We start from the raw sequence: 23,456 nt of genomic DNA, 5'->3' as shown, positions 1-23,456 counted from the left end.
ATCGGGTTCGTTGTCGGGTTGGGCTGTTTAACTTTTGGTTTGATTCGGGGTACAGAAGACGGTAAGAAATGATATTGTGCATAACAGTGCATTGTTTTCACAAATTTTTACCAGCGAATACAGAATAGACTTCACGAAATTACAAGAGATGAAATAAAGAGTATTACTTTACCTATTTCCTATTTTTCTATATCAACTATATAGTTTTAATTTCCTCTGTTCTTTTATCTCTGATTAAAGCATGACATCTCGTTTACAATAGCTCTGAAATAGTTGTGTGCTTGGTAGCTTTCATAGAATAATACAAACCGGTAGGGGACGTGTATTGCTTATGCAATACTCTCAGAATGCTTGTTTAAAAATAGCGCATCTCGATAACTCGAACTCATGGGACCAGGCGACCGTTTCACCAACGCTCGCTTGGTGTAAACTTCGAGAGATCGAAAGTTCCGTTAAATTTTGTTCCGATCATTTTGGTTCAATAATTGTGGATAAAAAACATTAGAATCAAAATCCTTTCACCAGTTATTAATATTCAAATTTTACAATGAAAAATATGCTTGGAACTTTTTTGAAAGGTAAAATTTATCAAAGCGCCGGCAGGATTTACGTTGAAATAATGGAGGTGTCCGATGGATAAAATACATGTTCCGCTGAGCGTGGAAGTGTCGGTGCCTTTGATGTTTTGTTCTTTGCAAAGGCCTCGGAACGGGAAAAAATAAACACGGTGCTACACGGCGCATCGCGATGCAACACGATGTAACACGCGGTATTTACATGTAGCTGTTAAATGGCGGATTTAAGAATAAAAATATTTATTTATTTATGAGAGAAAAACAGAAATAATATCCCTCCTTTAAACTACCAGACATGCAAAAATTAGACTATTACGGTGGATTGGTGGTTCAAATATTCTTTTTTAAGTAAACACTTTATTAATTTTATGTTTAAACCAAGTTGTAACTGTAATATGTGATCGTATGGATGTAATTTAAATAGTGCGTAGAATTATAACTGTATATTGCATGTATTACATGTACATTGTATAATTGTATTCCGTGATCTTTTCTCACTTACTCTATTCAAAGATATCTAATTAAATGGTTGATGAACAGTTATACTTTCTCAATAAGAATAATATTGCAAAATTTTATATAAAATCGGTGAATCTGCATCAAGAGTCTTCCGAGATTTTGTCGAAAAAGTTATGATTTTATATTGATCACGCCACTTACAACATTTTGTTTAGACACCATCTGCTCCGAGAAACTTAATTGTATTACATTTCTTATTGTTTAATGATCGTCATAAGAGAGACAAATTAGGCAAACAATATTTTAAAAGCATACTTTGAAACCCAAATATCTTATCATTAGTTCACTTTGGTTTAAAAAAATCCAACATTAATATTCTTGTTTTAAAAATGCTGAATAGACTCATGAATCATGGACCAGCAATTCTGAATTGACAAAAACATATTTTATTCATGTGATACTTGTTAAATTTTAAAATTTGACTACTATTTCTATGCCAAGTTGATTAATAGTAAAAAAAAGAAAGAAAAATAAGGTTTTTTAAGGTTGTATGAAGCACCTGTCATTATAAATGTGGATAAGATCACACAACAATCAAAATAGTTTCACCGTTTTAGAACTTTTAAATTTCACAATATTTGACCAAAAAATACGTTTTAAAAACTGTTGAAAGGGAAAAATTATAAAAGCCCCAGCGGAATTCGAACTCATGACATCACCGCATTAAAATATTGCGGGTCATTTTCTGGTACATGCATTTCAAATAAGTAGCTAAACTGTCTCACAAAACAGTCTGACAAAAAGATTGAATGTAATCCTCCTGAATGTCCACATTGATGATCATCTCAGTGAAAGGGGAAGACATCGCCGGCAATTCAAGGGTGGTCAAGTTGTTGATTTATCATCCAACGATGGAGTGCAGATGGATCCATATTTTCCTTTTATCAAAGTACATGTAAATGCACACACGATTTGTTAATAATTTTATAAAATAATTAATTGTCAGGCATTAATAAGATACATTAAACCATTCCTTTTTCAATGCAATCACTTTCCGATGTAAACTTTTGATGCCATGATCAGTCCATGCAGCTTTGTTCGATAGGCCTACAAGCTAACCAATAACTGCAAACAGCACTGTACAAATTGTACAAGGGAGTACAGTTTACACTCTGTATGTATCGTGATTTGGAGGGGGCGCCACAGGGGGATGCAGTGGGATACACGTTCTTATGGTATTCTAGTATCTATAATACAATGGGCGCTTCGCGCTTTCCCATACGCTTCGCCTACATGTATACGAATTCAAACCTCCTTTTAAATTAAAAATTGTTAGAAGTTGTTGGCATGCAAAGCAAATACTAGTAATACAAGTTTGTTACTGGATTTTGTAAAATGAATAATAGACTAAGTAAATATTATAGTTATACGTGTGTATATATATATAGTATATACATGTACATTGTACATACATGTATATTATCGTTATACATGTATGCACATGAAATCAACAAGATTTGTCTCGCATTTGAGATAAGACTACTCAATCGGTGTATATTTCGCTTGAAACCAGCGTCATTTTCATTTTTTTACGCAAGAAAAAGATAGTTGCGTCCTACCGCAAGTCCAAGATCTTGTGGGAATGATTTTAAAGTCTTCGGTCAAAATAAAACGGAGGGGGAATAAAGTCATTAAAATAGTGTTGACAAGTTTCATATCTTGTCTTTTTTTTCAGGAGCTCGGAAGATAAAAACTGAAACTGAACTTTATTTATTTCACAACGGTTGATAATTTATAAGCTATACAACTTAAATTAATATCTTTCATTGCCACGGATTTCAGAGCGAGGGGGTCATTGGTGTGGGGGGAAGCGGGAGTGCCTGGAGAAAACCCACATATCTTAGCGCGGGCGACCACCGAGAAAAAATACAAGAATGGTGGATTCATGTTTCTTTCTCCGGTAGCTGCTTGTAATAATTCTCTCTCTCTCTCTCTCTCTCTCTCTCTCTCTCTCACATGCATCGCTGTTAGTTTAGCTACATGACGTAACAGTCGAACTACGTCATATTGAAGTTGATTTTGCCTGAGTTGCACACTAAAAACGGTGGTTTTATTGACAGACAAATGCATGGGCGGATCCTGATTTTTCAAGTTTTAAATGAAGGTTATTGCATAGTGGTTCGTGTTTTTTCTAGAACCGTGACCTTACTAATGTCGGCTATGATGTTGAGTATCCCCTGTTATAAAAAATAAATAAATATGATCGTTATAAGATGAACATTAAAAGAATAAAAGCATATTACGCTTTAACAGCACTTATGTTCTAAAGCCTTGTATTAACTTTCGTTTTCTCTTTAGAATCAATAACTACATCAATACTGAATTATGATTTTTGCTTACAAGTTTAATTCAGTGCAATAATTATAAGCGCACTTCTTCGATATTGGTAGGCTTTGATATTTGTGCAGTGCCTGTATAGAAAAAAGTTCGGGAAATATCGAGTGCGTGACGTCAGAAATTAAAAAGTGACGATGATTTTCTGTAGTCTGCATCTGGAAGTAAATGGAAATGGCTGTGTGTACACATCGTGGCGTTTTAGCGAGATACTGGCTGTATATCTGTTCACTGCTGTGGATATTATGATCGCGGTCAACACCGATGTTAATTTCTGGTAACATAAAGTTCTGGTGACGATGTTCGAGGCTGTATTATATTATCGTATGGAAGTTTATAGGACTAAGGTGATTACGTGTGTACATTTTGCAGCTTGCGATATCGGTGGAAGTCTGACAACGCAGTGGAATTTGTGTATTCTTTTGAATTTGCGTAATACTTCACAAACATCGTAATTTTGTTGGTCTAACTTTTTTTTACAGATTAGGCCAAATTAGCTAAACTCGAATGTAACGCATGCGCAAAAGGGTTAGTCCATGCCAGGCATGGACTAACCCTTCTGCGCATGTCTCAACTAACACTAGCACTCGAGTAACTAACCCCCCCCCCCTTTTCATTAAACTCTACTGACACAACAAACAAACAATAAAGACACAAACAAACAATAATGAATAAACAAAAAAAGAAGAAAACATATTATCATATAATGGATGAATTGAATTATAATATACAATGAAATATTTCAATGAAATAAATATGAAGAACACATAATATACTAAATAGAAAAGAAATAATTTTGTATACTAAAAATGATAATTTGAATTAGCATATGATGAACTATATCGATAAAAATAACCCTCTAACACATATATTGTACCAACTTCTACAGCACAAATCATCATTACTGCATAATTGATGTCTAACTACAGCAACTACAGCTAAAATCACAATTTAATAGAATTCCGAGTTAAATAATTATTCCGAGTTCAAATAATACCCTGTTTGATGTGATATATTATTAATCATATGATACAATATCATATTATTTATCATATATGATACAGTTTCATGCAATATAATATCATACTATGCTATTTAATATCATATGATGTACAATTATGTGATGTTTTATGTGATATGATATTGAATCATATGATACTCTATAGTATAATTTATTATGTATTATGATATTGTATTATGTGATCAAATGCAATAAAGTGAAACACAATACAATGTCATATTGTGTTACATTATCATATCTTATCATTATTCGGGCTTTTCGACTTTCGGTCGAAGAGACCTATTGTTTTCATTCTATTTTATTAGGGCTTTTCGACTTTCGGTCGAAAAGACCTATTGTTTTTGTCTTTTTAGGGCTTTTCGACTTTCGGTCGAAAAGACCTATTGTTTTCGTCTTTTCAGGGCTTTTCGACTTTCGGTCGAAAAGACCTATTGTTATTCTGATGTTTTATTAGGTCTTTTCGACTTTCGGTCGAAAAGACCTATTGTTATTCTGATGTTTCTTATTATTATTCTTATGCTCGACAGAATTTCCGTCAGCGATTTTTTGAAAACGCGAAAGAATTTTGAAACAATTATACAATAGTCTTAAAGCATCTCTACATGACACGTGTATGTAAGGTTTTGGACTTCCGGTTCCGGCATTTCCGGTTTTGACAAGGAAAATACTAAAAATTCATTGAAGCACAATATCTTAATTATTTTTTGAGTTAGAGTATTCAAGTTTAAGAATTAGATGCATCTTGTCTTGATGTACAAAAAAATAAGCGTAGGCATTTCTCTATCTCTTACCGTTTTTGATATATTAGGGCTCAAACTTGTTAAAAGGGGGGATGAAAAAGAAAAAAAAATCAAAAAACCTTAGAAATTTTATAAGACGCCTAGACATTGTTCAGATAGAAGTATTCAAGATGCATTCAAAGTTTGAATAAAAAAATATTGAGTTCTTCCGGTTTTATGAACCTATGAAAAATTGTCTATGGGAGTTTCAATGTTAAACTTAAATCACGCGTCGTTCGTTTTCTCAAAAAGTTTTCAAGTAAACATTACAATATTTAAGGTGTTAAATGATACACACAATGTGCAGACCGAAAAAGTTTTTGGGTACACAAATCGAGGAAATTAGGGATCTGCAGGGGCTAACGTACAAAACAGCCCTTTTGCTGTAACTTTTTTATTTCTCCTCTGATTTCCAAAATCTTTTCAGTTTATTATTTAGAATAAAGAGCTCAATCTTAAAATTATGGTCCGAGGGGCCACATTTTGACTCCTTATAGGGGTTTGGAAGGCCCAAAGATCATCTTTTGTTTAAATTTCAAAAAAAAATTTTAGTAAGAGATATCTCGCTTTGCTGTAAGCATGTAGATCATGAATACTGTAGGCATACCAAGTTTTGTGTCCGAGGAATGAATACTTACTTCAATAAGATTTTTTGAAAATATTCCTCTGGAAATTAGGAGTTGAGCTACCTGTAAAGTTCTGGAGTTATCTTTCTTTTGACATTGCACTACTCATAAGTTCCTATCTAAGCAACTGGGGATACTAAGGCGTTTAGAACACTTGGAAATAAATTAGAGAATAATTTTTTGGAACATTTAATTAAAAAGGGATAATTGGGCTGTCGAAAAGCCCTTACTTTTTGTTGAAGACAAAAAAAGTTCTAGTTTTATTAGCTCACCGAGACGAAGTCAAGGAGAGCTTATGCTATACCGTCGGCGTCGGCGGTGGCGTCGGCGTCGGCGTCCGGACCTGGTTAAAGTTTTTGTAGCAGGTCCTGTATCTAAGCTATTACTTGTCCTTTCTACACCAAACTTGCATGGATGATGCATCTAGACCTACTTATGGACTTGAAAGACTTGGATGCTGAATATGGGTCCTAAATTTTAGATGCTGGAGGAGGTTAAGGTTGTTGGACCAGGTTAAAGTTTTTGTTGCAGGTGCCCTTTGATCGTAATATCTTAGTTACTGCTGGTCCGTACTTCACCAAACTTGCATGGATGGTGTGTCTTATGATACTGATGCACCCGACAGGCTTGAGTGCTGAATCTGAGCTATAGGTTTCGGATGCTGGAGGAGGTTAAGGAGTTTGGAGCAGGTTAAAGTTTTTGTCGCAGGTGCCCTCTGATGATTATATCTTAGTTACTACTGGTCCTTACTTCACCAAACTTGTATGGATAGTGCGTCTTATGATACTGAAGAACCTGACAAGCTTGAATGCTGAATCTGAGCCATAGGTTTCAGATGCTGGAGGAGGTTAAGATTTTAAGAGATGGTTAAATAAAGTTTTTGAAACAGGTTCCCTCTGATGATGATATCTTAGTTATTACTTGTCCTCACTTCAACAGACTTCCATGGATGTTGTGTATTATGATACTGATGCACCTGGCAGGCTTGAATGCTGAGTCTTAGCCATTGGTTTCGGATGCTGGATAAAGTTAAGTTTTTTGGAACTGGTCACATGTTTAATAGATGATAGTACTATTTCAAACTTGTATAGTTGATTTAACTGTAATAAGAATGAATCGCAGAGGTAGCTTCAGATGCAGAGCTTGATCTCCATTATCAAGGATGCTAAAAAATAAATCTGAGTTATTACAGGTCCTAACTTCACCAAACTTGAATGGATGGTGTGTCTTATGATACAGATGCACCTGACAGGCATGGATGCTGAATCTGAGCCATAGGTTGCGGATGCTGGAGGAAGTTAAGGTTTTAATTGCTAGTGCCCTCTGATATTGATATCTTAGTTATTACTTTTCCAAACTTCACCAAACTTGCATGGATGATGCGTCTTATGATACCAATGCACCTGATGGGCTTGAATGCTGAATCTGAGCCATAAGTGTCGGATGCTGGATGAGGTTTAGTTTTTTAGAACAGGTGACATGTTTTATAGATGATAGCTTACATAGTTGATTTAACTTTATTATAAATTAAACGCAGAGGTTGCTTCAGATGCAGAGCCTGATCTCCATTATCAAGGATGCTAAAGAAATCTCCTACCTCACTCAAACCAGCTCGATAAATAAATGTATTTATGATAAATGATATAACATGATTCCTATGATATAGTTTTGTATGATATGAAACAATATTGTTTGACATGATACAATATGATATCATATGTATTATTATAAAAAATTATACGATACGATATGATATTGTATCATTTTTTTTAAATATTTTATGATATGATATTGTATCGTGATATTGTTATGTATAGTATTGTATATTATGATACAATATAGTATAATATTATATTGTATTTTTAATTTATTATTTTATCACATGATACAATTACATAAGATATTGCAAAATATTATATTGTATCCTATGATACAATATTGTATATTCCATAATATTGTATCATACAATATTGTATAATATGATATTGGTTTCAGTAATATAGAATTATATCACCTGAAATTGTATCATATGATATTGTAATATTATTTAATATTGTATCATACGATATTGTATGATATGATATTAGTTTATATGATAAATTATCATATCACATGAAATTGTATTATATGATATTGTAATATATATTATTGTGTCATATGATACAATATGTATAATATAATAATGAATTTTATAATATTTTACTTTATAACATAATATTGTATCATTTGATAAGATACAATGTTAGAATCAAATTATATTGTATTATATGATATAATATCATATAATGTATCAAATATGTTTCAGTGTCATTCAATACAATATCATACTATATCATACAATATAATATCATGTTTCAATGTTATAATGTATTATGTAATATGATATTGTAATATAATACTATTTTGTATTATATTTTATGATATTGTATTATGTGATCAAATACAATAAGGTATAACACAATACAATGTCATATCATATATTACAATATCATATCTCATTATTGTTTTTTACGGTATTTTATTGTATTATATGATATATATTATAAATATGACATGATGCAATATTTAATTTTATATCATTGTATTGATTAACATATGAACATATGATTATCATAAAAATATTTATCAGATGATATACGATATTTTGTCAAAAATAGAATCCATGAATATCCAAGATCATAAAGTATGATTTTCATATAAAATGATAAAGGTGGTCTTATGAAGGTGATGTCTCATTAGGTGATGCTCCGTCTCGGTGAGCTTAGTAATCTATGATTACCTATGTTTATAATTATACTCGACAGTTTTTTTTGTCAGCGATTTTTGAAATCTGCAAGATATATTCATTCAATTATGTAACAACTTTATAGCCATATTATCAATCTATAGAATGTAAGGTTTTGGACTTCCGGTTCCGGAACTTCCGGTTTTGACAAAGGAAATACTAAGAATTCATTAAAACATAATATCTTTATTATTTTTTTAGTTAGAGCATTCAAATTTAAGAATTAGATGCATCTTGTCCAGTTGTACAAAATCGTACGCGTAGGCGTTCCTCTATCTCTTACTTTTTTGAGATAGTAAGGCTCGAACTTGAGAAAAGGGGGGATGAAAAACAAAAAATAATGTAAAAAACCTTAGAAATGTTATAAGACGCCTAAGCATTGTTCAGATAGAACTATTTAACATATATTTCAAGTTTGAATAAAAAATATTGAGTACTTCCGGTTTTATGAGCCTATGAAAAATTGTCTATGGGAGTTTCAATGTTAAACTAAAATCACGTGTGATTCGTTTTCTCTAAAAGTTTATGAGTAATTAAGGTTTTCCGCTGGGAGTGGAAAACCTTACCATTATTCTGAAAAATTTTCAAATTTCTTATTATTTTTTTTCTTCTAGACGCCAACTTTGATCGTTAATATTTCGCTCATTTGTTCACCGATTGTTTTGAAATTTTCAGGACTGATAACATGCCGCGAGATGTTCTCGTTGCATATTTTAGTTGAGGAAAATCCCTATCCGGTTTTGAATTATTCCCCTTTTAGTAAAATTTAACGACTTCTTTTGTCCAGGGGGTTAAGCTTTAACGATGACCGGCAGAGTCTCAAAGATGGGCTGGTTTGGAAGCTAATACATTGAATTTGTGCAAGATATATTTTATTTATTATTTAAATGCAAATAAAAGGGGTGGTAAAGATGTTGAAATAAAGGTAAGAAAAAAATTTTTAAAAAATCGCGTATTTTCCGTGTTAGTTTTCTACCTGATAAAAATTTGATATAACATGTATTTTAAAAGTTCTTGGTCTTACTCAGACCTTTCATTCGGTATGCCGAAAAAAGGGCTGGCCCTTATAATTAGGGAGTTAAAGGCGTCCAAAGTTTCTTGTCAATAACTTAAAAAGGAATAACAATTTCTAATGCAATATTGAAGCAAAGTTGTAAAGAAATTAATTTTGAATCCTTCTATAGTATTCAATTTAATGTTTTCGTAATTGATAGTCAGTATTTGCAGAAACAATTGTTGTCAGTTTGGTCCATTTTTGTGGGTGTGCGCACGTTTATGAGGTTATGAAAGGGCTTCTTGTAATGCACTAACTGATACATGTAGTGCGCAAAAATAATTCCACATAAAATTTCCAAATGTTTTTATTCATATGTACAATTTCATTTCATATAGATGAACCTCTTTGACTTTATTTTTGTTGTTTGTTTCATAACTGTGCCCCTGTCTATATTTAGATGCATTACGAGACTCAGGTAACCGATCGATAGGAGAGTCGCTAGCTGTATTCAGGCCGTCGCCTAGACAATAGTGCATGTGCTTGTAGAGCTGGACGTACACGTTTAACGCCCCACTGTGTTACTGTAACAGAGACATTTTGAATTGTTTCAGTACTGGGAGATGTGTTAATAAAATGGTTCCAATGCATGGTAATTCAACTCAACTTTTCTACAATACGTATACACGGCCGTCTTATAAAGCACAATGTGTATTACTGACATGACAAATGTACGCTGGCAATTTAAACGAACGCGGGATTGCTCCCGATAGAACAATTCTTTTAAAGCAAAAACAATACTGATTTGCGATGGATATAACATAATCATCATCGTGGAGATGATTTTAAAAAGTGAACTAATTAAATATTCGTATACGATAATATTTGAATCCAAAGCCTCTAGTTGTAAGTTACGGTTATTAGGGATATTAATTATGACTTGCCCCGCGTTTCAGGTTTTTTACTTGCAAAACATCTACAAACGAAAATACCAAACAACCTTCAGCAGCAACTTATAAATTATTTATTCCATACACAATTCTAAAGAGGTAATTCAATGAATTTTATAAATGCTTTATACTTGTATACATTCCCTATCTTCCATGGAAAAAAGTGGCATGGAAAAAATGTTGTTCAATGTTCATCAAAAACGCTGTAGCCTTAGCAATCGAAAATAATTAACAAACTGTATATTGATGTATTGACATATCAACAAACATTCAGACCCGCAATGTGTTTTTTCACAAGTTCTATAAAAATTAGACTCAATGACTAAATTCTTTACCGTTTTCCGTGTTGTTTATTTTGAATCACGTGTGTACGTTATGTGTAGCCATATAGATGAACACTTTAAGTATTTAATATTTAAAAGAAATTGTGTACATGCAGAGCAATGCAATGCTAGGACAATTAAATTCCAACAATGTATCTGGCGAGGCCGGTCAGACTGATACTGGTTCTGCTTGTTCTACAAATAGCGAATATAAGACGAAGTATTTGGGTGTTATATTTTAAACAAATATAAGTATTGCTTTCTTAAAAGCTTGCATTACTCAACAAAGTATTTTATTGGAATCATTCTTAGTTACCCTAACTGCATATATGTACCGCTCGGTCTGTATCCCGGAAAAATTGACTACCATCCGAAATTTTTCATACAAGGTCTACAGACTTGCAGCTAACATTACCTTTAAAAATACATTTTAGAATTTGCCGCTGTTTATAAATTCGTTAAAAAGACGCACAGAATCAAGTGGTAATATGTCGTTTGATATGGGATTTATGACGTTTATTTATATTGTTTTCATTAAAATTATTTCATTATTTCAAGCTTGTGGGTGGAATGAAATAAGTTTCACATGTTATATAACATAAAGATGTCCTGTCCCCACTTTTTCTCGCAGCAACAATTTTTTTAAAATTTACATAAAAAATTGAATTATCATGGAGTTGCCCCCCCCCCCCCCCTCCCCCATTTTTGTAGCATGTAAAAAAAATGGTATGAAAATCATGAAATTATGAGTGAAATTTTTAAAATTTTGGAAAATTCTAAAAAAAAAAAAAAAAAAGTTCTTTTTTTGCTTGTCAAGATTTGTTGGATGACTTTGCCCCCCCCCCCCCCCCCCACTTTCAAAAACGATGCTACGTGCTTGAAAATTACTCATTTCTTAATTCCCCTCTTTAATAAACAAAACAAACTAACAAACAGATCCAGATAAATATAATTACATGTATCAAAAATAAACTTCAAAAACAAACTACACATTCATCCTTCACCCACAATATTGCCTTTTCGATATTTGTCATCGTTGTAGACCCGTGTAACAATCTGTTACATTATATATGTAAGTAGGTGCTTGCACGACAAAGAACCCCTTGCTGATCTACATTTTCATTAACGCATACAAAGAAAAAATATATTTGGATTTATTTTTTAATTTCTTTTGATGTAAAAAAAAAAAAAGAGAAGAAATTGGTTCTCAGTCTCTCTTTATGCCAGTTTGTTAGCGGTTAAATCAAGTTTATTTTGAATATCCTTTTGTATTTTAAAAAATGCGATGTAATTTTTTTTTCATGCAATATTTCGGATAAAGCAATGAAGAGTTGTTTCTTGAAATTTTATTAGACCATAAAATTGTAAAATGCTAACATTGAAAATTGTGCCCGATTTCTTTCTTTTTTTTTAAGGTAAAACTTTATTGATTTAAAAATGATTCTTTGAGACAAACAAATTGACATAATCAATAAGAGTTTGACAATCTCTAACTGCAGGTCTGTAGCTTTTAGTCAGAAAAAGAATCGGATGGACGACCTAGGACTCAGATCGTCCATCCGAATTTCTTGAAAATTGCCATTATTTTCGTACGCGGACGCAATACTCACCGAGATTAAATGGTTTGTATCTTAAGTTTTAACTGATTTGAAAGGTAATATTGGTTTTCTGATAATTATGAACATGAATAATTAAATAAAAATGGTTAAAATTATAGTAAAATTACCGGCATCGTTCTTCTCCGTGCGCGGATCTAGAAGGGGAAGGGTTCCACAACCCCCCCCCCCAGCGAAATTTCTTTCAATTACGTGTACATTATAAACTTACCAAATATGCCTCGGACATCCCTTGGCAAACTTAAATAACCGGCTGACTTTTCAACCCCCTCCCCGGAAAAATTTTCTGATCCGCGCATGTTCCCCCTCCTCGAAATACAAAATTATTCTTCAAAACCCCTTGTAAAATTTCCAGGATCTCTGCATATATACTAAGAGATTCATTGGCGCTTGCGTTCGATAAAAATGCGTGTAAAACGTTTGCCAATGGTCTTTTTACCTTCGTACCGGGCATAACCACAGTCCCACTCTGTGAATAAAATGCGGCGAATCAAACTAGAGACAACGTGTTAAGATCTGCATTTGCTTATAAACATGTAGTATCATCGTGCAAAATGCACTGTTCAATTATAATTTTTTTTTTGACATTACTTGTAAAATTCGTAATTTTTTCTCATAGTTTATTTCTTACAAAGTTACTTTTTTATTTAGTGATTGACACTTTTAATTTAAGACTTTATATGTGATTTCAAAGATACAGAGTGTCATGTTTCAAGGACTGTTAATCTCTTGTGCAATTATCAGATTTTCATTTCTTGGACATCAAAGACTCATTGAGTTTATTTAATTAGTTTATATCTGTGAACCTTTCACTCAGCTTACTTATATCATTACCTGTCAATTTATACTCATTGTTAAGATTCTTATAAATAGTTATGTACAATTGTCAATGCGCAGTCTGGAATACGGCGGCCAGCCCCGGCCACGTCCGACTCTCCCAGAGTCTTGAGTCCGGAGGCCACTACTGGCCATATCCGAATTGTTTGTAACATGTATGTCTGTTAAATTGTTATAATGTTGCCATCGTTGAGTCTCGTCCAATAATGTGGAATCCTGCATCAGTTGCCTGTTTAATTCTCTGGAACTGTATACTGGTGGACCTTCGGGAATACGGCAAACCTACCCTTCGTTTTAGCTTACGGCCCACAGCGCGCCACAACCTTATATCTTATACACTTTACGCCAACATTCCATCACCCGGTTCGTACTGCACACGACCGATGCAGATCCAGACGAATTCTCTATCACCGTAAAATCTACGCGGTCACAGAAATATAATACTTTGTTTCTCAGTGTTTACACATCTAATATTGTACTATGGTCAGCTATCAATTTTTTGTAATACGTCACAAGTATGACGCAGCTACGACGGAAAACCTAATCGTTGCTTGCAACGAGCTCGTCTCTAGTTATTACAATATTTTTGATGGGTAATGACACAACCAATGCGCAGACCGGAAAAGTTTTTGGGTACACAATTCGAAAGAATAAGGGATCTGCAGGGGCCAACGTTCAAAACAGCCCTTAAGCTGTAACTATTTTACCTTTCATTCAATTTCCAAAATCTTTTCAGTTTATTGCTCAGAATAAAAAGTTCAATCTTCAAATTATGGTCCGAGGGGGCCACTTTTTGACTCCTTAAAGGGGTTTGGGAAAGCCCAAAGATCATCACTTGTTTAAATTTCAAAAAAAAAATTAGTAAGAGTTATCTCGCTTTGTTGTAAGAACGTAGAGCATAAATACTATAGGCATTCCAAGTTTTGTGTCCCTGGAAGAAATACTTACTTCAATATGATTTTTTTGAAAATATTCCTCTGGGAATTAGTAGTTGAGCTACCTGTAAAGTTCTGGAGTTATCTTTCTTTTCACATTGCACTACTCATAAGTTCCTATCTAAGCAACTGGGGGTACCAAGGCGTTTAGAACACTTGGAAATAAATTAGAGAATAATTTTTTTAAACATTTAATTAAAAAGGGATAATGGGGCTGTCGAAAAGCCCTTACTTTTTGTTGAAGACAAAAAAAGTTCTAGTTTTTATTATTCTTCTCGACAAAGTTTCGGCAGCGATTTTTTGAAAACGGAACAGAAAAATAAAAATTTAATGTTAGATTCTTTTAGCAATGGTTTAGTTCTCCCGTATGTCCCTTTTTGGACTTCTGGTCTATATACTTCCGGTTTGCACATGCAAAGAACAAAACATTTAAAGGACCTTTGTATCTATTTTATTTTTTGATAATAAACTAAGAAATTTTGGATTTAGATACTTCATAGTATGATATAGTAAATCGTAAGCGACAACTTTTTTCTATCTCTTGCTGTTTTTAAGATATTAGACTTCAAACTATGAAAAAAGGGGGGATGAAAAAATTAAAAATTAAAACAACAACCAAATTTTTTAAATGAGGAATGAAAAATGGTAAAACTGTCATAATTATCATATGTTTAAAGTTTCGTTTGAAACCATTGAGACTTTCCGGTTTTATAAGTTGATAAAAAATCGTCTGTGGGTGTTTTAATGTTAAACTGAATTCACGCGTTTTGTTTTCAAGTAAATATTTTCATATTTAATATTTATATTTAGGGACCTAATTTGCAGACCCGAAAACGTTTTGGAATAATAATTTTGAAAGATAAGGGATCTAGAGTGGTCAAAGCTGAAAACAACCCTTTAGCTGTATTATGTCTCCCCTTTCAAAGGGGAGACATATTGTTTTTGTCGACTTTCTTTTTTCTTCTTCTTCTTCTTCTTCTTCTTCTTCTTCTTCTTCTTCTTCTTCTTCTTATTCTTCTTATTCTTCTTCATCCAAATTTGTCCAGACCGTAACTTAAATACCCTTTGACATTAAGACTTCAAACTTGAAACATAGGTAGATGGTATTAAGAAGGAGTGCACGCCACCAAAAGTTTTGACCTTGACCTAGTTTCTTTTTCAAGGTCAAGCTTTTCATAAAAAATAGAGTTTGGACTATAACACAAGACTCCTTAAACATACAAACTTTTAACTTGTATCATAGATAGATGGTATATAGTCCAGTTGAACCTTACCAAAATTTTTGACCTTGACCTTACAATTTTATTTCAAGGTCAAATCAGAAAAACTTCATTGTTCACCTCCTAAATATTCTTTGACAGAAGGACTTCAAACTTTACACAAAGAACAATAATAATACACTGAGGTGTACTATTGATTAATATTTGACCTTGACCTTGTTTTACTAAGGTCAAATTGAGAAAAAATAATTAAATTTTGTCTGGGTCGTAATTTAAATACCTTTTGACATTAAGACTTTAAACTTGGAACATAGGTAGATGATATTGAGAAGAAGTGCACGCCACCAAACTTTTTGACCTTGACCTATTTTCTTCTTCAAGGTCAAGCATTTTATATAAATATAGTCCGGACTATAACACAAGACTCCTTAATCATACAATCTTTAAACGTGTATCATAGATAGATGGTATATAGTCCAGTTGATCCTTACCAAAATTTTTGACCTTGACCTTAAAATTTTATTTCAAGGTCAAATCAGTAAAAAATTCTTTGTTCACCTCCTACATATTCTTTGACAGAAGGACTTCAAACTTTACACAAAGAACAATAATAATACACTGAGGTGTACTTTTGATTAATATTTGACCTTGACCTTGTTTTACTAAGGTCAAATTGAGAAAAAATAATTAAATATTGTCTGGGTCGTAATTTAAATACCTTTTGACATTAAGACTTTAAACTTGGAACATAGGTAGATGATATTGAGAAGAAGTGCACGCTACCAATTTTTTTGACCTTGACCTATTTCTTCTTCAAGGTCAAGCATTTTATATAAAATATAGTCCGGACTATAACACAAGACTCCTTAATCATACAACCTTTTAACTTGTATCATAGATAGATGTTATATAGTCCAGTTGAACCTTAACAAAAATTTTGACCTTGACCTAAAAATTTTATTTCAAGGTCAAATTAGAATGAACTTCATTGTTCACCTCCTAAATATTCTTTGACAGAAGGACTTCAAACTTTACACAAAGAACAATAATGATACACTGAGGTGTACTTTTGATTAATATTTGACCTTGACCTTGTTTTACTCAAGTTCAATTTAAGAAAAAATAATTAAATTTTGTCTGGGTGGTAACTTAAATACCTTTCGACATTAAGGCTTCAAACTTGGAACATAGGTAGATGCTATAGAGAAGGAGTGCACGCCTCCATAATTTTTGACCTTGACCAATCTTGTGTCTCAAGTTAATTCATTTTCAAAAAAATATTCTACGAATCATAATATGAGATTCCTTAAACATACAGACTTTTAACTTGTATCACAGATAGATAGTAAGTAACTTAGATGGAACCCACCAAAATATTTGACCTAGGCCTAACATTTTTTTCAAGGTCAAATAAGAAAAAACATTCTCGTCGTTAATTAAAATATACTTCGACAGAAGGACTTCAAACTGTAAACAAAGAACTAAAATACCATGAGACATATTGTTAATTTTTTTTTACCCTGACCAGACTCGTAACTCAAGGCCAAATTAAGAAAAAAGTTAATTTTTTTCCAGACCATAACTTCAAAATTCTTTGAAAGAGAGACTTTAAACTTAAAACATAGTTTGACGATCTAGCGAAAAAGTGAACTAAACCCAACTTTTTGACCTTGACCTTTTTGGTTCTCAGGGTCAATGATCATGAAAATATTCCTTACAATAATGACTTGTATCATATATGGATGATATCTAACATATAGGTGACTTCATTCTTTTTCACTAATTAAATTTGCCCCATATTACAATCCTTGGGGAGAAGGGGAGACATGTGTTTTTTTGTATAAAAAAACAATACCCACTAGTCTTTTTTTATTTTTCATCCGATTTTTAAAATCTTTTCGGTTAAGGGTACAATTTAAAAATTATGGTGCGTAGGGCCATTTTTTGACTTCTTTTAGGAGTTTTAAGGGCGTAAATATTGCAACTTTTTAAAAGTTGAAAAAATGATTTAGAAGGAGTTATCTTCCTTTGCTTATTGAACGTAAAACATTAATACACTATGTATACCATGTTTTCTATTTGAGAAAGGAATACTTACTTTTTAATGATTTTTTGGAAATATTTTTTTAGAAATTAAAAGTATATTTACTTTTAATGTTCTGAAGTTATTTTTTTTTTACATTGCATTATTTATAAGGTTATATTTCTAATAGGCAACTAATAATACCAAGGGGGTGAAGAGTTTTTAAATAAAAAATACGATTTTACCTGACATTTACAATCAAAAAAGGGAAAGGGGATGTCGGAAAGCCCTTACTTTTTGTTGAAAACAAAAAAGTTCTAGTTATTTATGGTATTTTGTTATATAATATGATATATATTGTAAGTATGATAGGATGCAATATTGTATTTTATATTATTGTATTGATGAACATTGTTTCTTATGATAATGTATGAAATGAACATATGATTATCATACAATTTTTTAAAAGATGATATACGATTTTGTGTCAAAACAGTATCCATAAATATCCAAGGTCATAAAGTATGAGTTTCATATAATATGATAAAGGTGGTCTCATAAAGGTGGTGCTTCATAAAGGTGATGCCTCGTCTCGGCGAGCTTTGTGATTACCAATGTTTTTATACAGGATCCACATGTATTATACCACTTTGTCCAGATATTTTGTATTACGACTCCATGAAGCTGATTTTATCATGCCAATTGTTGCTCAGGTGAGCGATGTGGCCCATGGGCCTCTTGTTCCTTTTTTTTAAATTAAAGTCCTCCGTTTCAACGGAAGACCTTATTGTTATTGCTTTCTTTTCCACTATTATTAATAAATTTTTTTGGTCACGTCTTCTCAAAAACGCTTCAGCAAATTATCGTGAAACTTTCAGAACTTATTTTAAACATAAATTGTCGATCATTTTTTGGATCGTCAGTTCCGGCCATGAGATATTACAGATTTTTTGTTTTTGTTTGGGGCTTTTTTTTTTTAATAAATATAAAAGATTAAACTTTCAAGTTCTCAGGGATGGCAGAGAGTCCACAGCTGCAGTGTCTCTCGCATATCCAAACATCGACACTTCCGTTCGTCACCGGAACAAAATGAAAAACCTAAAATTTCAATTTTTGTTGACTTGAATTTTGTATGATTTATTCCATAGAGACCCTCTCAAAACTTTCGAATATGAAATTTGTTATAAAATTGATCCACGCATCCCGGGTTAAGTCCCCAAGTGCCATATATTTTTTTCGTCCCTTAATTGCTTTAAGATTGATGTATTTATATTTGAAATGATTGATTTTACTTATTTCCATTTTAATTTGATAAAAAAAAATCACAATAATAGCGACTTTTTGAAGTATAATTTAAGTATAATTATATGTCTATTGAAATTTTCATATAGGGTTAAATAGAATTTGATGAAATGTTTGGAAATGATAGAAAAGAACAACTATCCCTCTAGTCTACTTTATGGTGCACTCAAACGGTTGCTCGCAGGAACATTCCTTACTTGCTTCTTTAAAACTACCTGGCCAATTTCAACCAAATTTGGCACAAAGCATACTTACAATTGGAACTGGTACAGAGATGTCTGTCACATTCAATCCAGATTGTTTTGATTTGACATTTATTTTTATCGATGTAAATATAACGTCAATGTGCCTCAATAGACACAGGAGTTCTAAGTATAGCCTGGAATTTCTTGTTCTAAAATTAGATCCCATGCCGACTGGTAAAAAATAGGGTACCCAGTTTCCACATTAATGTGCAAAATTCAACAAATGGTTGCAGAGAGGACAGCAATGAACCCCTTTCATATTTTGTCAGATTATTAAATCTTTAAGTCCGTAGCTGCGCAGTTTGACAGCTGTTTTAAGTGATTAAAAATACATTGTCCTGTTCTTGTATATGCATAATTTGCATACAAAACAACATGTAGAATCTCGTGTTCAGTGCTTTTATGTCTTTGGTTAGTTTTGGGCAGAAACAAGCCAGTTCGTAAAATGTTTACATTCTTATCCTCAAATGTAAAAGATGGCCACACTTCCCCCTTAATATACAACAGTACGTTAGCTAAAAGAAATAAACAAATCGCGAATGGGAATTTGAGTCTGACATCATGATTATTTCTAGCAGTCCGTGATATTTCTTAGGTTGCTGTAGGTTTCGACCAATCGATGATCGGGGCGTGTAGATTTCAGTCATGTCAGTTTCTATAAAGCTGTGTGAATTAAAGGGACATGCGTGAAATAAAGAGGCATGGGCACGATTTTGGTCAAATTTCATTCTTCTATTTTTAGCGTTTATAATTCTTTAGAAATGCATTTCTATTAATCAACGAAAATTTTCATGTCAGTTGTAGAGTTATTAGCAAGATACAGGGTTCGCAATTCTTTGTTATGTAAACAAGGCCCGTGCACTGTTTTTGTTTACATTGGTTCAATATACCAGTAAACATTCTGTTTTCAAGCTGATTTTTCTATGTTCTAATTCGTTAATACTATAAATAAATAGTTTCTTGCATTCTTTTGGGTCTAAAACTGGACACTTCAGCATTCAAAACGTAAACAAAGCTTCCACTTGGTCGCATGCTGACTGACGTTTTACTTACTAATAGTTAGACCATAATAAATCACGCAACTGTCTACTGATTTTTCCGTTTTTCTCGATTACGACAAAGAGCAAGGTGCACACGGCGGGTGTATCCAGTTAGCAGAGGATGCTTACCCCTACATGGCTTCTGGTCATATCTCTTTTTTTTCTTTTTTTAAGAGTTCCGTGTTTGCTATGCTTCCGTTTCGTAATTTTCCCTTTAACTTTTGAAAATGAACACTATTCGTTATCACCGCGTGTCATGACAAACAATTGTAGACTGCATGTGCTTATAACACAAAATTCACGACTGAAACACAAATTTTGGTTGAACATAAGAAATGCCTTACGGAAGCATTGTAAACAACAAAAACGGAAAAATTATTTTTGACCAAGATCGTGACTATGTTCCTCTAAAAATAAGTTTCCGTAAGGAATGGAGAGAATCATACTCGGTAGATGTAAATATATTTTTTGAGAGCGTGATAAAAATCCTTTAACAAGATCCCTCTAATTTATTGTTGAATTCAGTTGATTAAAATCTTGACCAACAAGGGTTAGGAAGCGAAACCTTACAGAAATTTAATTTGTTAATTACATAGAAAAAAAAATATTATCCTTTCGAATAATTTACATACTATGATAAGTGAGAATGATATTGAAGGTACTTAGTTGTAAACTGGACACTACGTACAGTGTCCTCAACATTTCTCGCCGCTATTCGTATAACATCTATGTAAGCCGCTGACTTCACAATTTGAAGTTTTCATTCCTAGATTGGAAAGGGGGATTTCTTTTACAAAACAATTCAGTATATTAATATTTTGAAAATGTTCTGTATTTGTAGACACAAAATCGAAACCAGTCATAAGGTATTATGCGAAAGCGTTGGCAGAAGCCGTGATAGAACATACCACAAGCAAAGAATCAACCCTCCAGAAGATTTTTATCCTGAATGCGAACCCTGTATGTCATGGACTTGTTATGGAGGAGTTCAGCAGATTTTTGATGAGCATGTGCAATTCAAACGCCTATTTTGAAGATGAAGTTTTTGTGAATTGTGGAGGTGTAATGAAAACAGTTGAATCACAAATTTAAAACTGGTCATTGTTATCGCAACACATGGAGCTGTGTAATAGTTTGAAAACTTGATAGAACTAAACTACATTTTCGAGATTTTTCAAAATCTAAAGGATTTTTACTGCACATGTCTATGATTTTGTCTTGAATGTTCAATGTTGATTTTTTGGGTCGCATGAGTCACTCAGTGACCTACTGCAATTGGTCTTCGTCCGTCGTCGTGCGTTGTGCGTTGTTCGTTAACAATTCTACATTTTTAACATCATCTTGAAAACTACAAGGACAGTTGTTACAGTTTTTGATGTGAAGCATCTCTATGGTAAGAGGAATCTAAATTATGAAAACCTACCACCCCATGTGCGGCAAAATATGCAAAATAGCCAATTTTAAAAAAAAAATACATATGTATTTACTCCCACACAATCATGTAGGGATAAAACAATGCATGATGTCTATGAAGCCCTCTTCCATAACTATGAAATTCATGACCCCTGGGTCAGGGGTTCAAGGCCCTAGGGCAGGGACAATATGACCATATAGTAAAAATGAATGAAATTTAAAAACATCTACTCCCATATATATTTGAGAAAAATAAAATGCAAGCTAAAGATGTCCATGAAGTCCTCTACTTAAATTGTGAAAGTCATTGTCCCTGGGTTACTGGCGTTCAGGCCCTTGTGCGTGGCCAATATGGACGAATAGTGAAAATGTATTAATTTAATATTTTTATTCTGTACTATCACAATCATGGGAGACAAAGTCGTGCATTGTTTTTTTTTATACTGTTCTGATGTTAAATTGTGAAATTCTCTGCTCAGGCCATAGGGCAGAAGTTGAGCTTCTTTATCTGGAAAGGGGATAAAAAACATATATTTTTAGTAAGGGTAACTGCTGTGTGTCATACATTTAAAATTCAAACTTCATCTTGAAAACTGTTTGGTAAATTGTCACTTAGCAATAATGAATTAAATAAATATTTTATTTTAAAAAAAACTTTGCTTATATCCTGTACATTGTATACTTAAATAAAATGAGCTGTATGCATTTTGTGTGCGTTATAAAGGAAACTGTGAATATGATAAAAGATTGACCATAAAATGCCCTCAGGTCTCTTATTAAATATTTTGGCCCCTGGAGCTAAGGTATAGATAATCCAAAATTCCACCGACTCTTGAACCCCCAACCCCCTTTTTTGGAATATTTTTCAAACATCAAACAATAAAAGTAGAGTAACAGTTAGAGGAGTCTTAGGTTAAGGTATAATTAGACTTTAAAATGAAGCTAAAAATGCAACCATGAGACTTTGACATGTCAATCTAAGAGATATGGGACTCAGGTGACTGTCAAGGCCTGTCATTGTTATCAAAACTATATTTGCTTTCGGAAACTTTTTTATAAAAATACTAAATCACACGTGTGACCCTGTGCATCTTAACATAAACTTATAAGAATCTTACAAACTGTTTACTGTAAGAGCGTTCAGCCATGTTGGCTCTCCAGAATTATTTGCTAGCCAAGGATGATGATCCGCAGTGAGAACTATCGTCACACTTGGCTTAAAATGCTATTTAAAGAGTTATACAAAGTTTGTATGTTTTTTTAATTGTCATATACTAACTGTATGCATAACGATCTTCTGAATTTTACTATATTAATTACTTGTAGTGGATTTATTTGATAGAAATGTCCTCAATGTATTTTAATTTTATTATGTATTTTTTTCGACGCAAAATAGTTACTGGCAAAGAAGAAATTATTGAACATATACACATACATGTACTTGAGGACGACGAACCCGATTTACTTCTACGGTAGTGTTTCCATGAAAATTTTGCACGAGTTAATAAATATCGAATTAGATTTTCAGTAGGGATCATTTCAAAATATGTTTGTGTTGCTTCATTTTTTCAATGGAACATAATTGGAAAAGACGTTCTTGTGAGAGAAAAATTATTTTTTTAACAAATTCCGCAATAGATTTTCTATCCAAATTAAAATATAACACATATGATGATTTTGAATTAGGGATGTCAACGAGTACCCGGTTAACCGGGTACTCGATCGAACGTCCGAGTATCGAATACTAAAATCGGTACTCGGTTACTCGGATGTATATTTTTTTAATATTACTAAGTTTATTTAATAATGCATTAAAACATCGGTTTTAAAACTTAAAATGTCCATTGCACTTGTACATACAGTAATTTGGATTTCCTACGCCTCTGAATATGCTAAATGACCGTTATCGCCTATGGTAG

The 23,456-nt window shown here is 32.8% G+C and overlaps 1 protein-coding gene across 1 annotated transcript in view; it reads left to right on the top strand.

Moving 5' to 3' along the window:
• Window positions 1-21,309, top strand: part of LOC128180157 (uncharacterized) — a 29,948-nt gene extending 8,639 nt beyond the window's left edge. Inside the window, exon 2 of the mRNA XM_052848047.1 lies at window positions 20,966-21,309. Coding sequence (XP_052704007.1) covers window positions 20,966-21,216 — 251 coding nt within the window. The 3' untranslated portion in view covers window positions 21,217-21,309. The remainder of the gene's footprint in view (window positions 1-20,965) is intronic.
• The last annotated feature ends 2,147 nt before the right edge of the window (window positions 21,310-23,456 follow it).

The sequence above is a fragment of the Crassostrea angulata genome, chromosome 4 (genome assembly GCF_025612915.1).
Source record: "Crassostrea angulata isolate pt1a10 chromosome 4, ASM2561291v2, whole genome shotgun sequence".
Lineage (NCBI taxonomy): Eukaryota > Metazoa > Mollusca > Bivalvia > Ostreida > Ostreidae > Magallana > Magallana angulata.
Note: the sequence above shows the minus strand (reverse complement) of the source record. Positions and strands in the feature narration are given on the sequence as shown.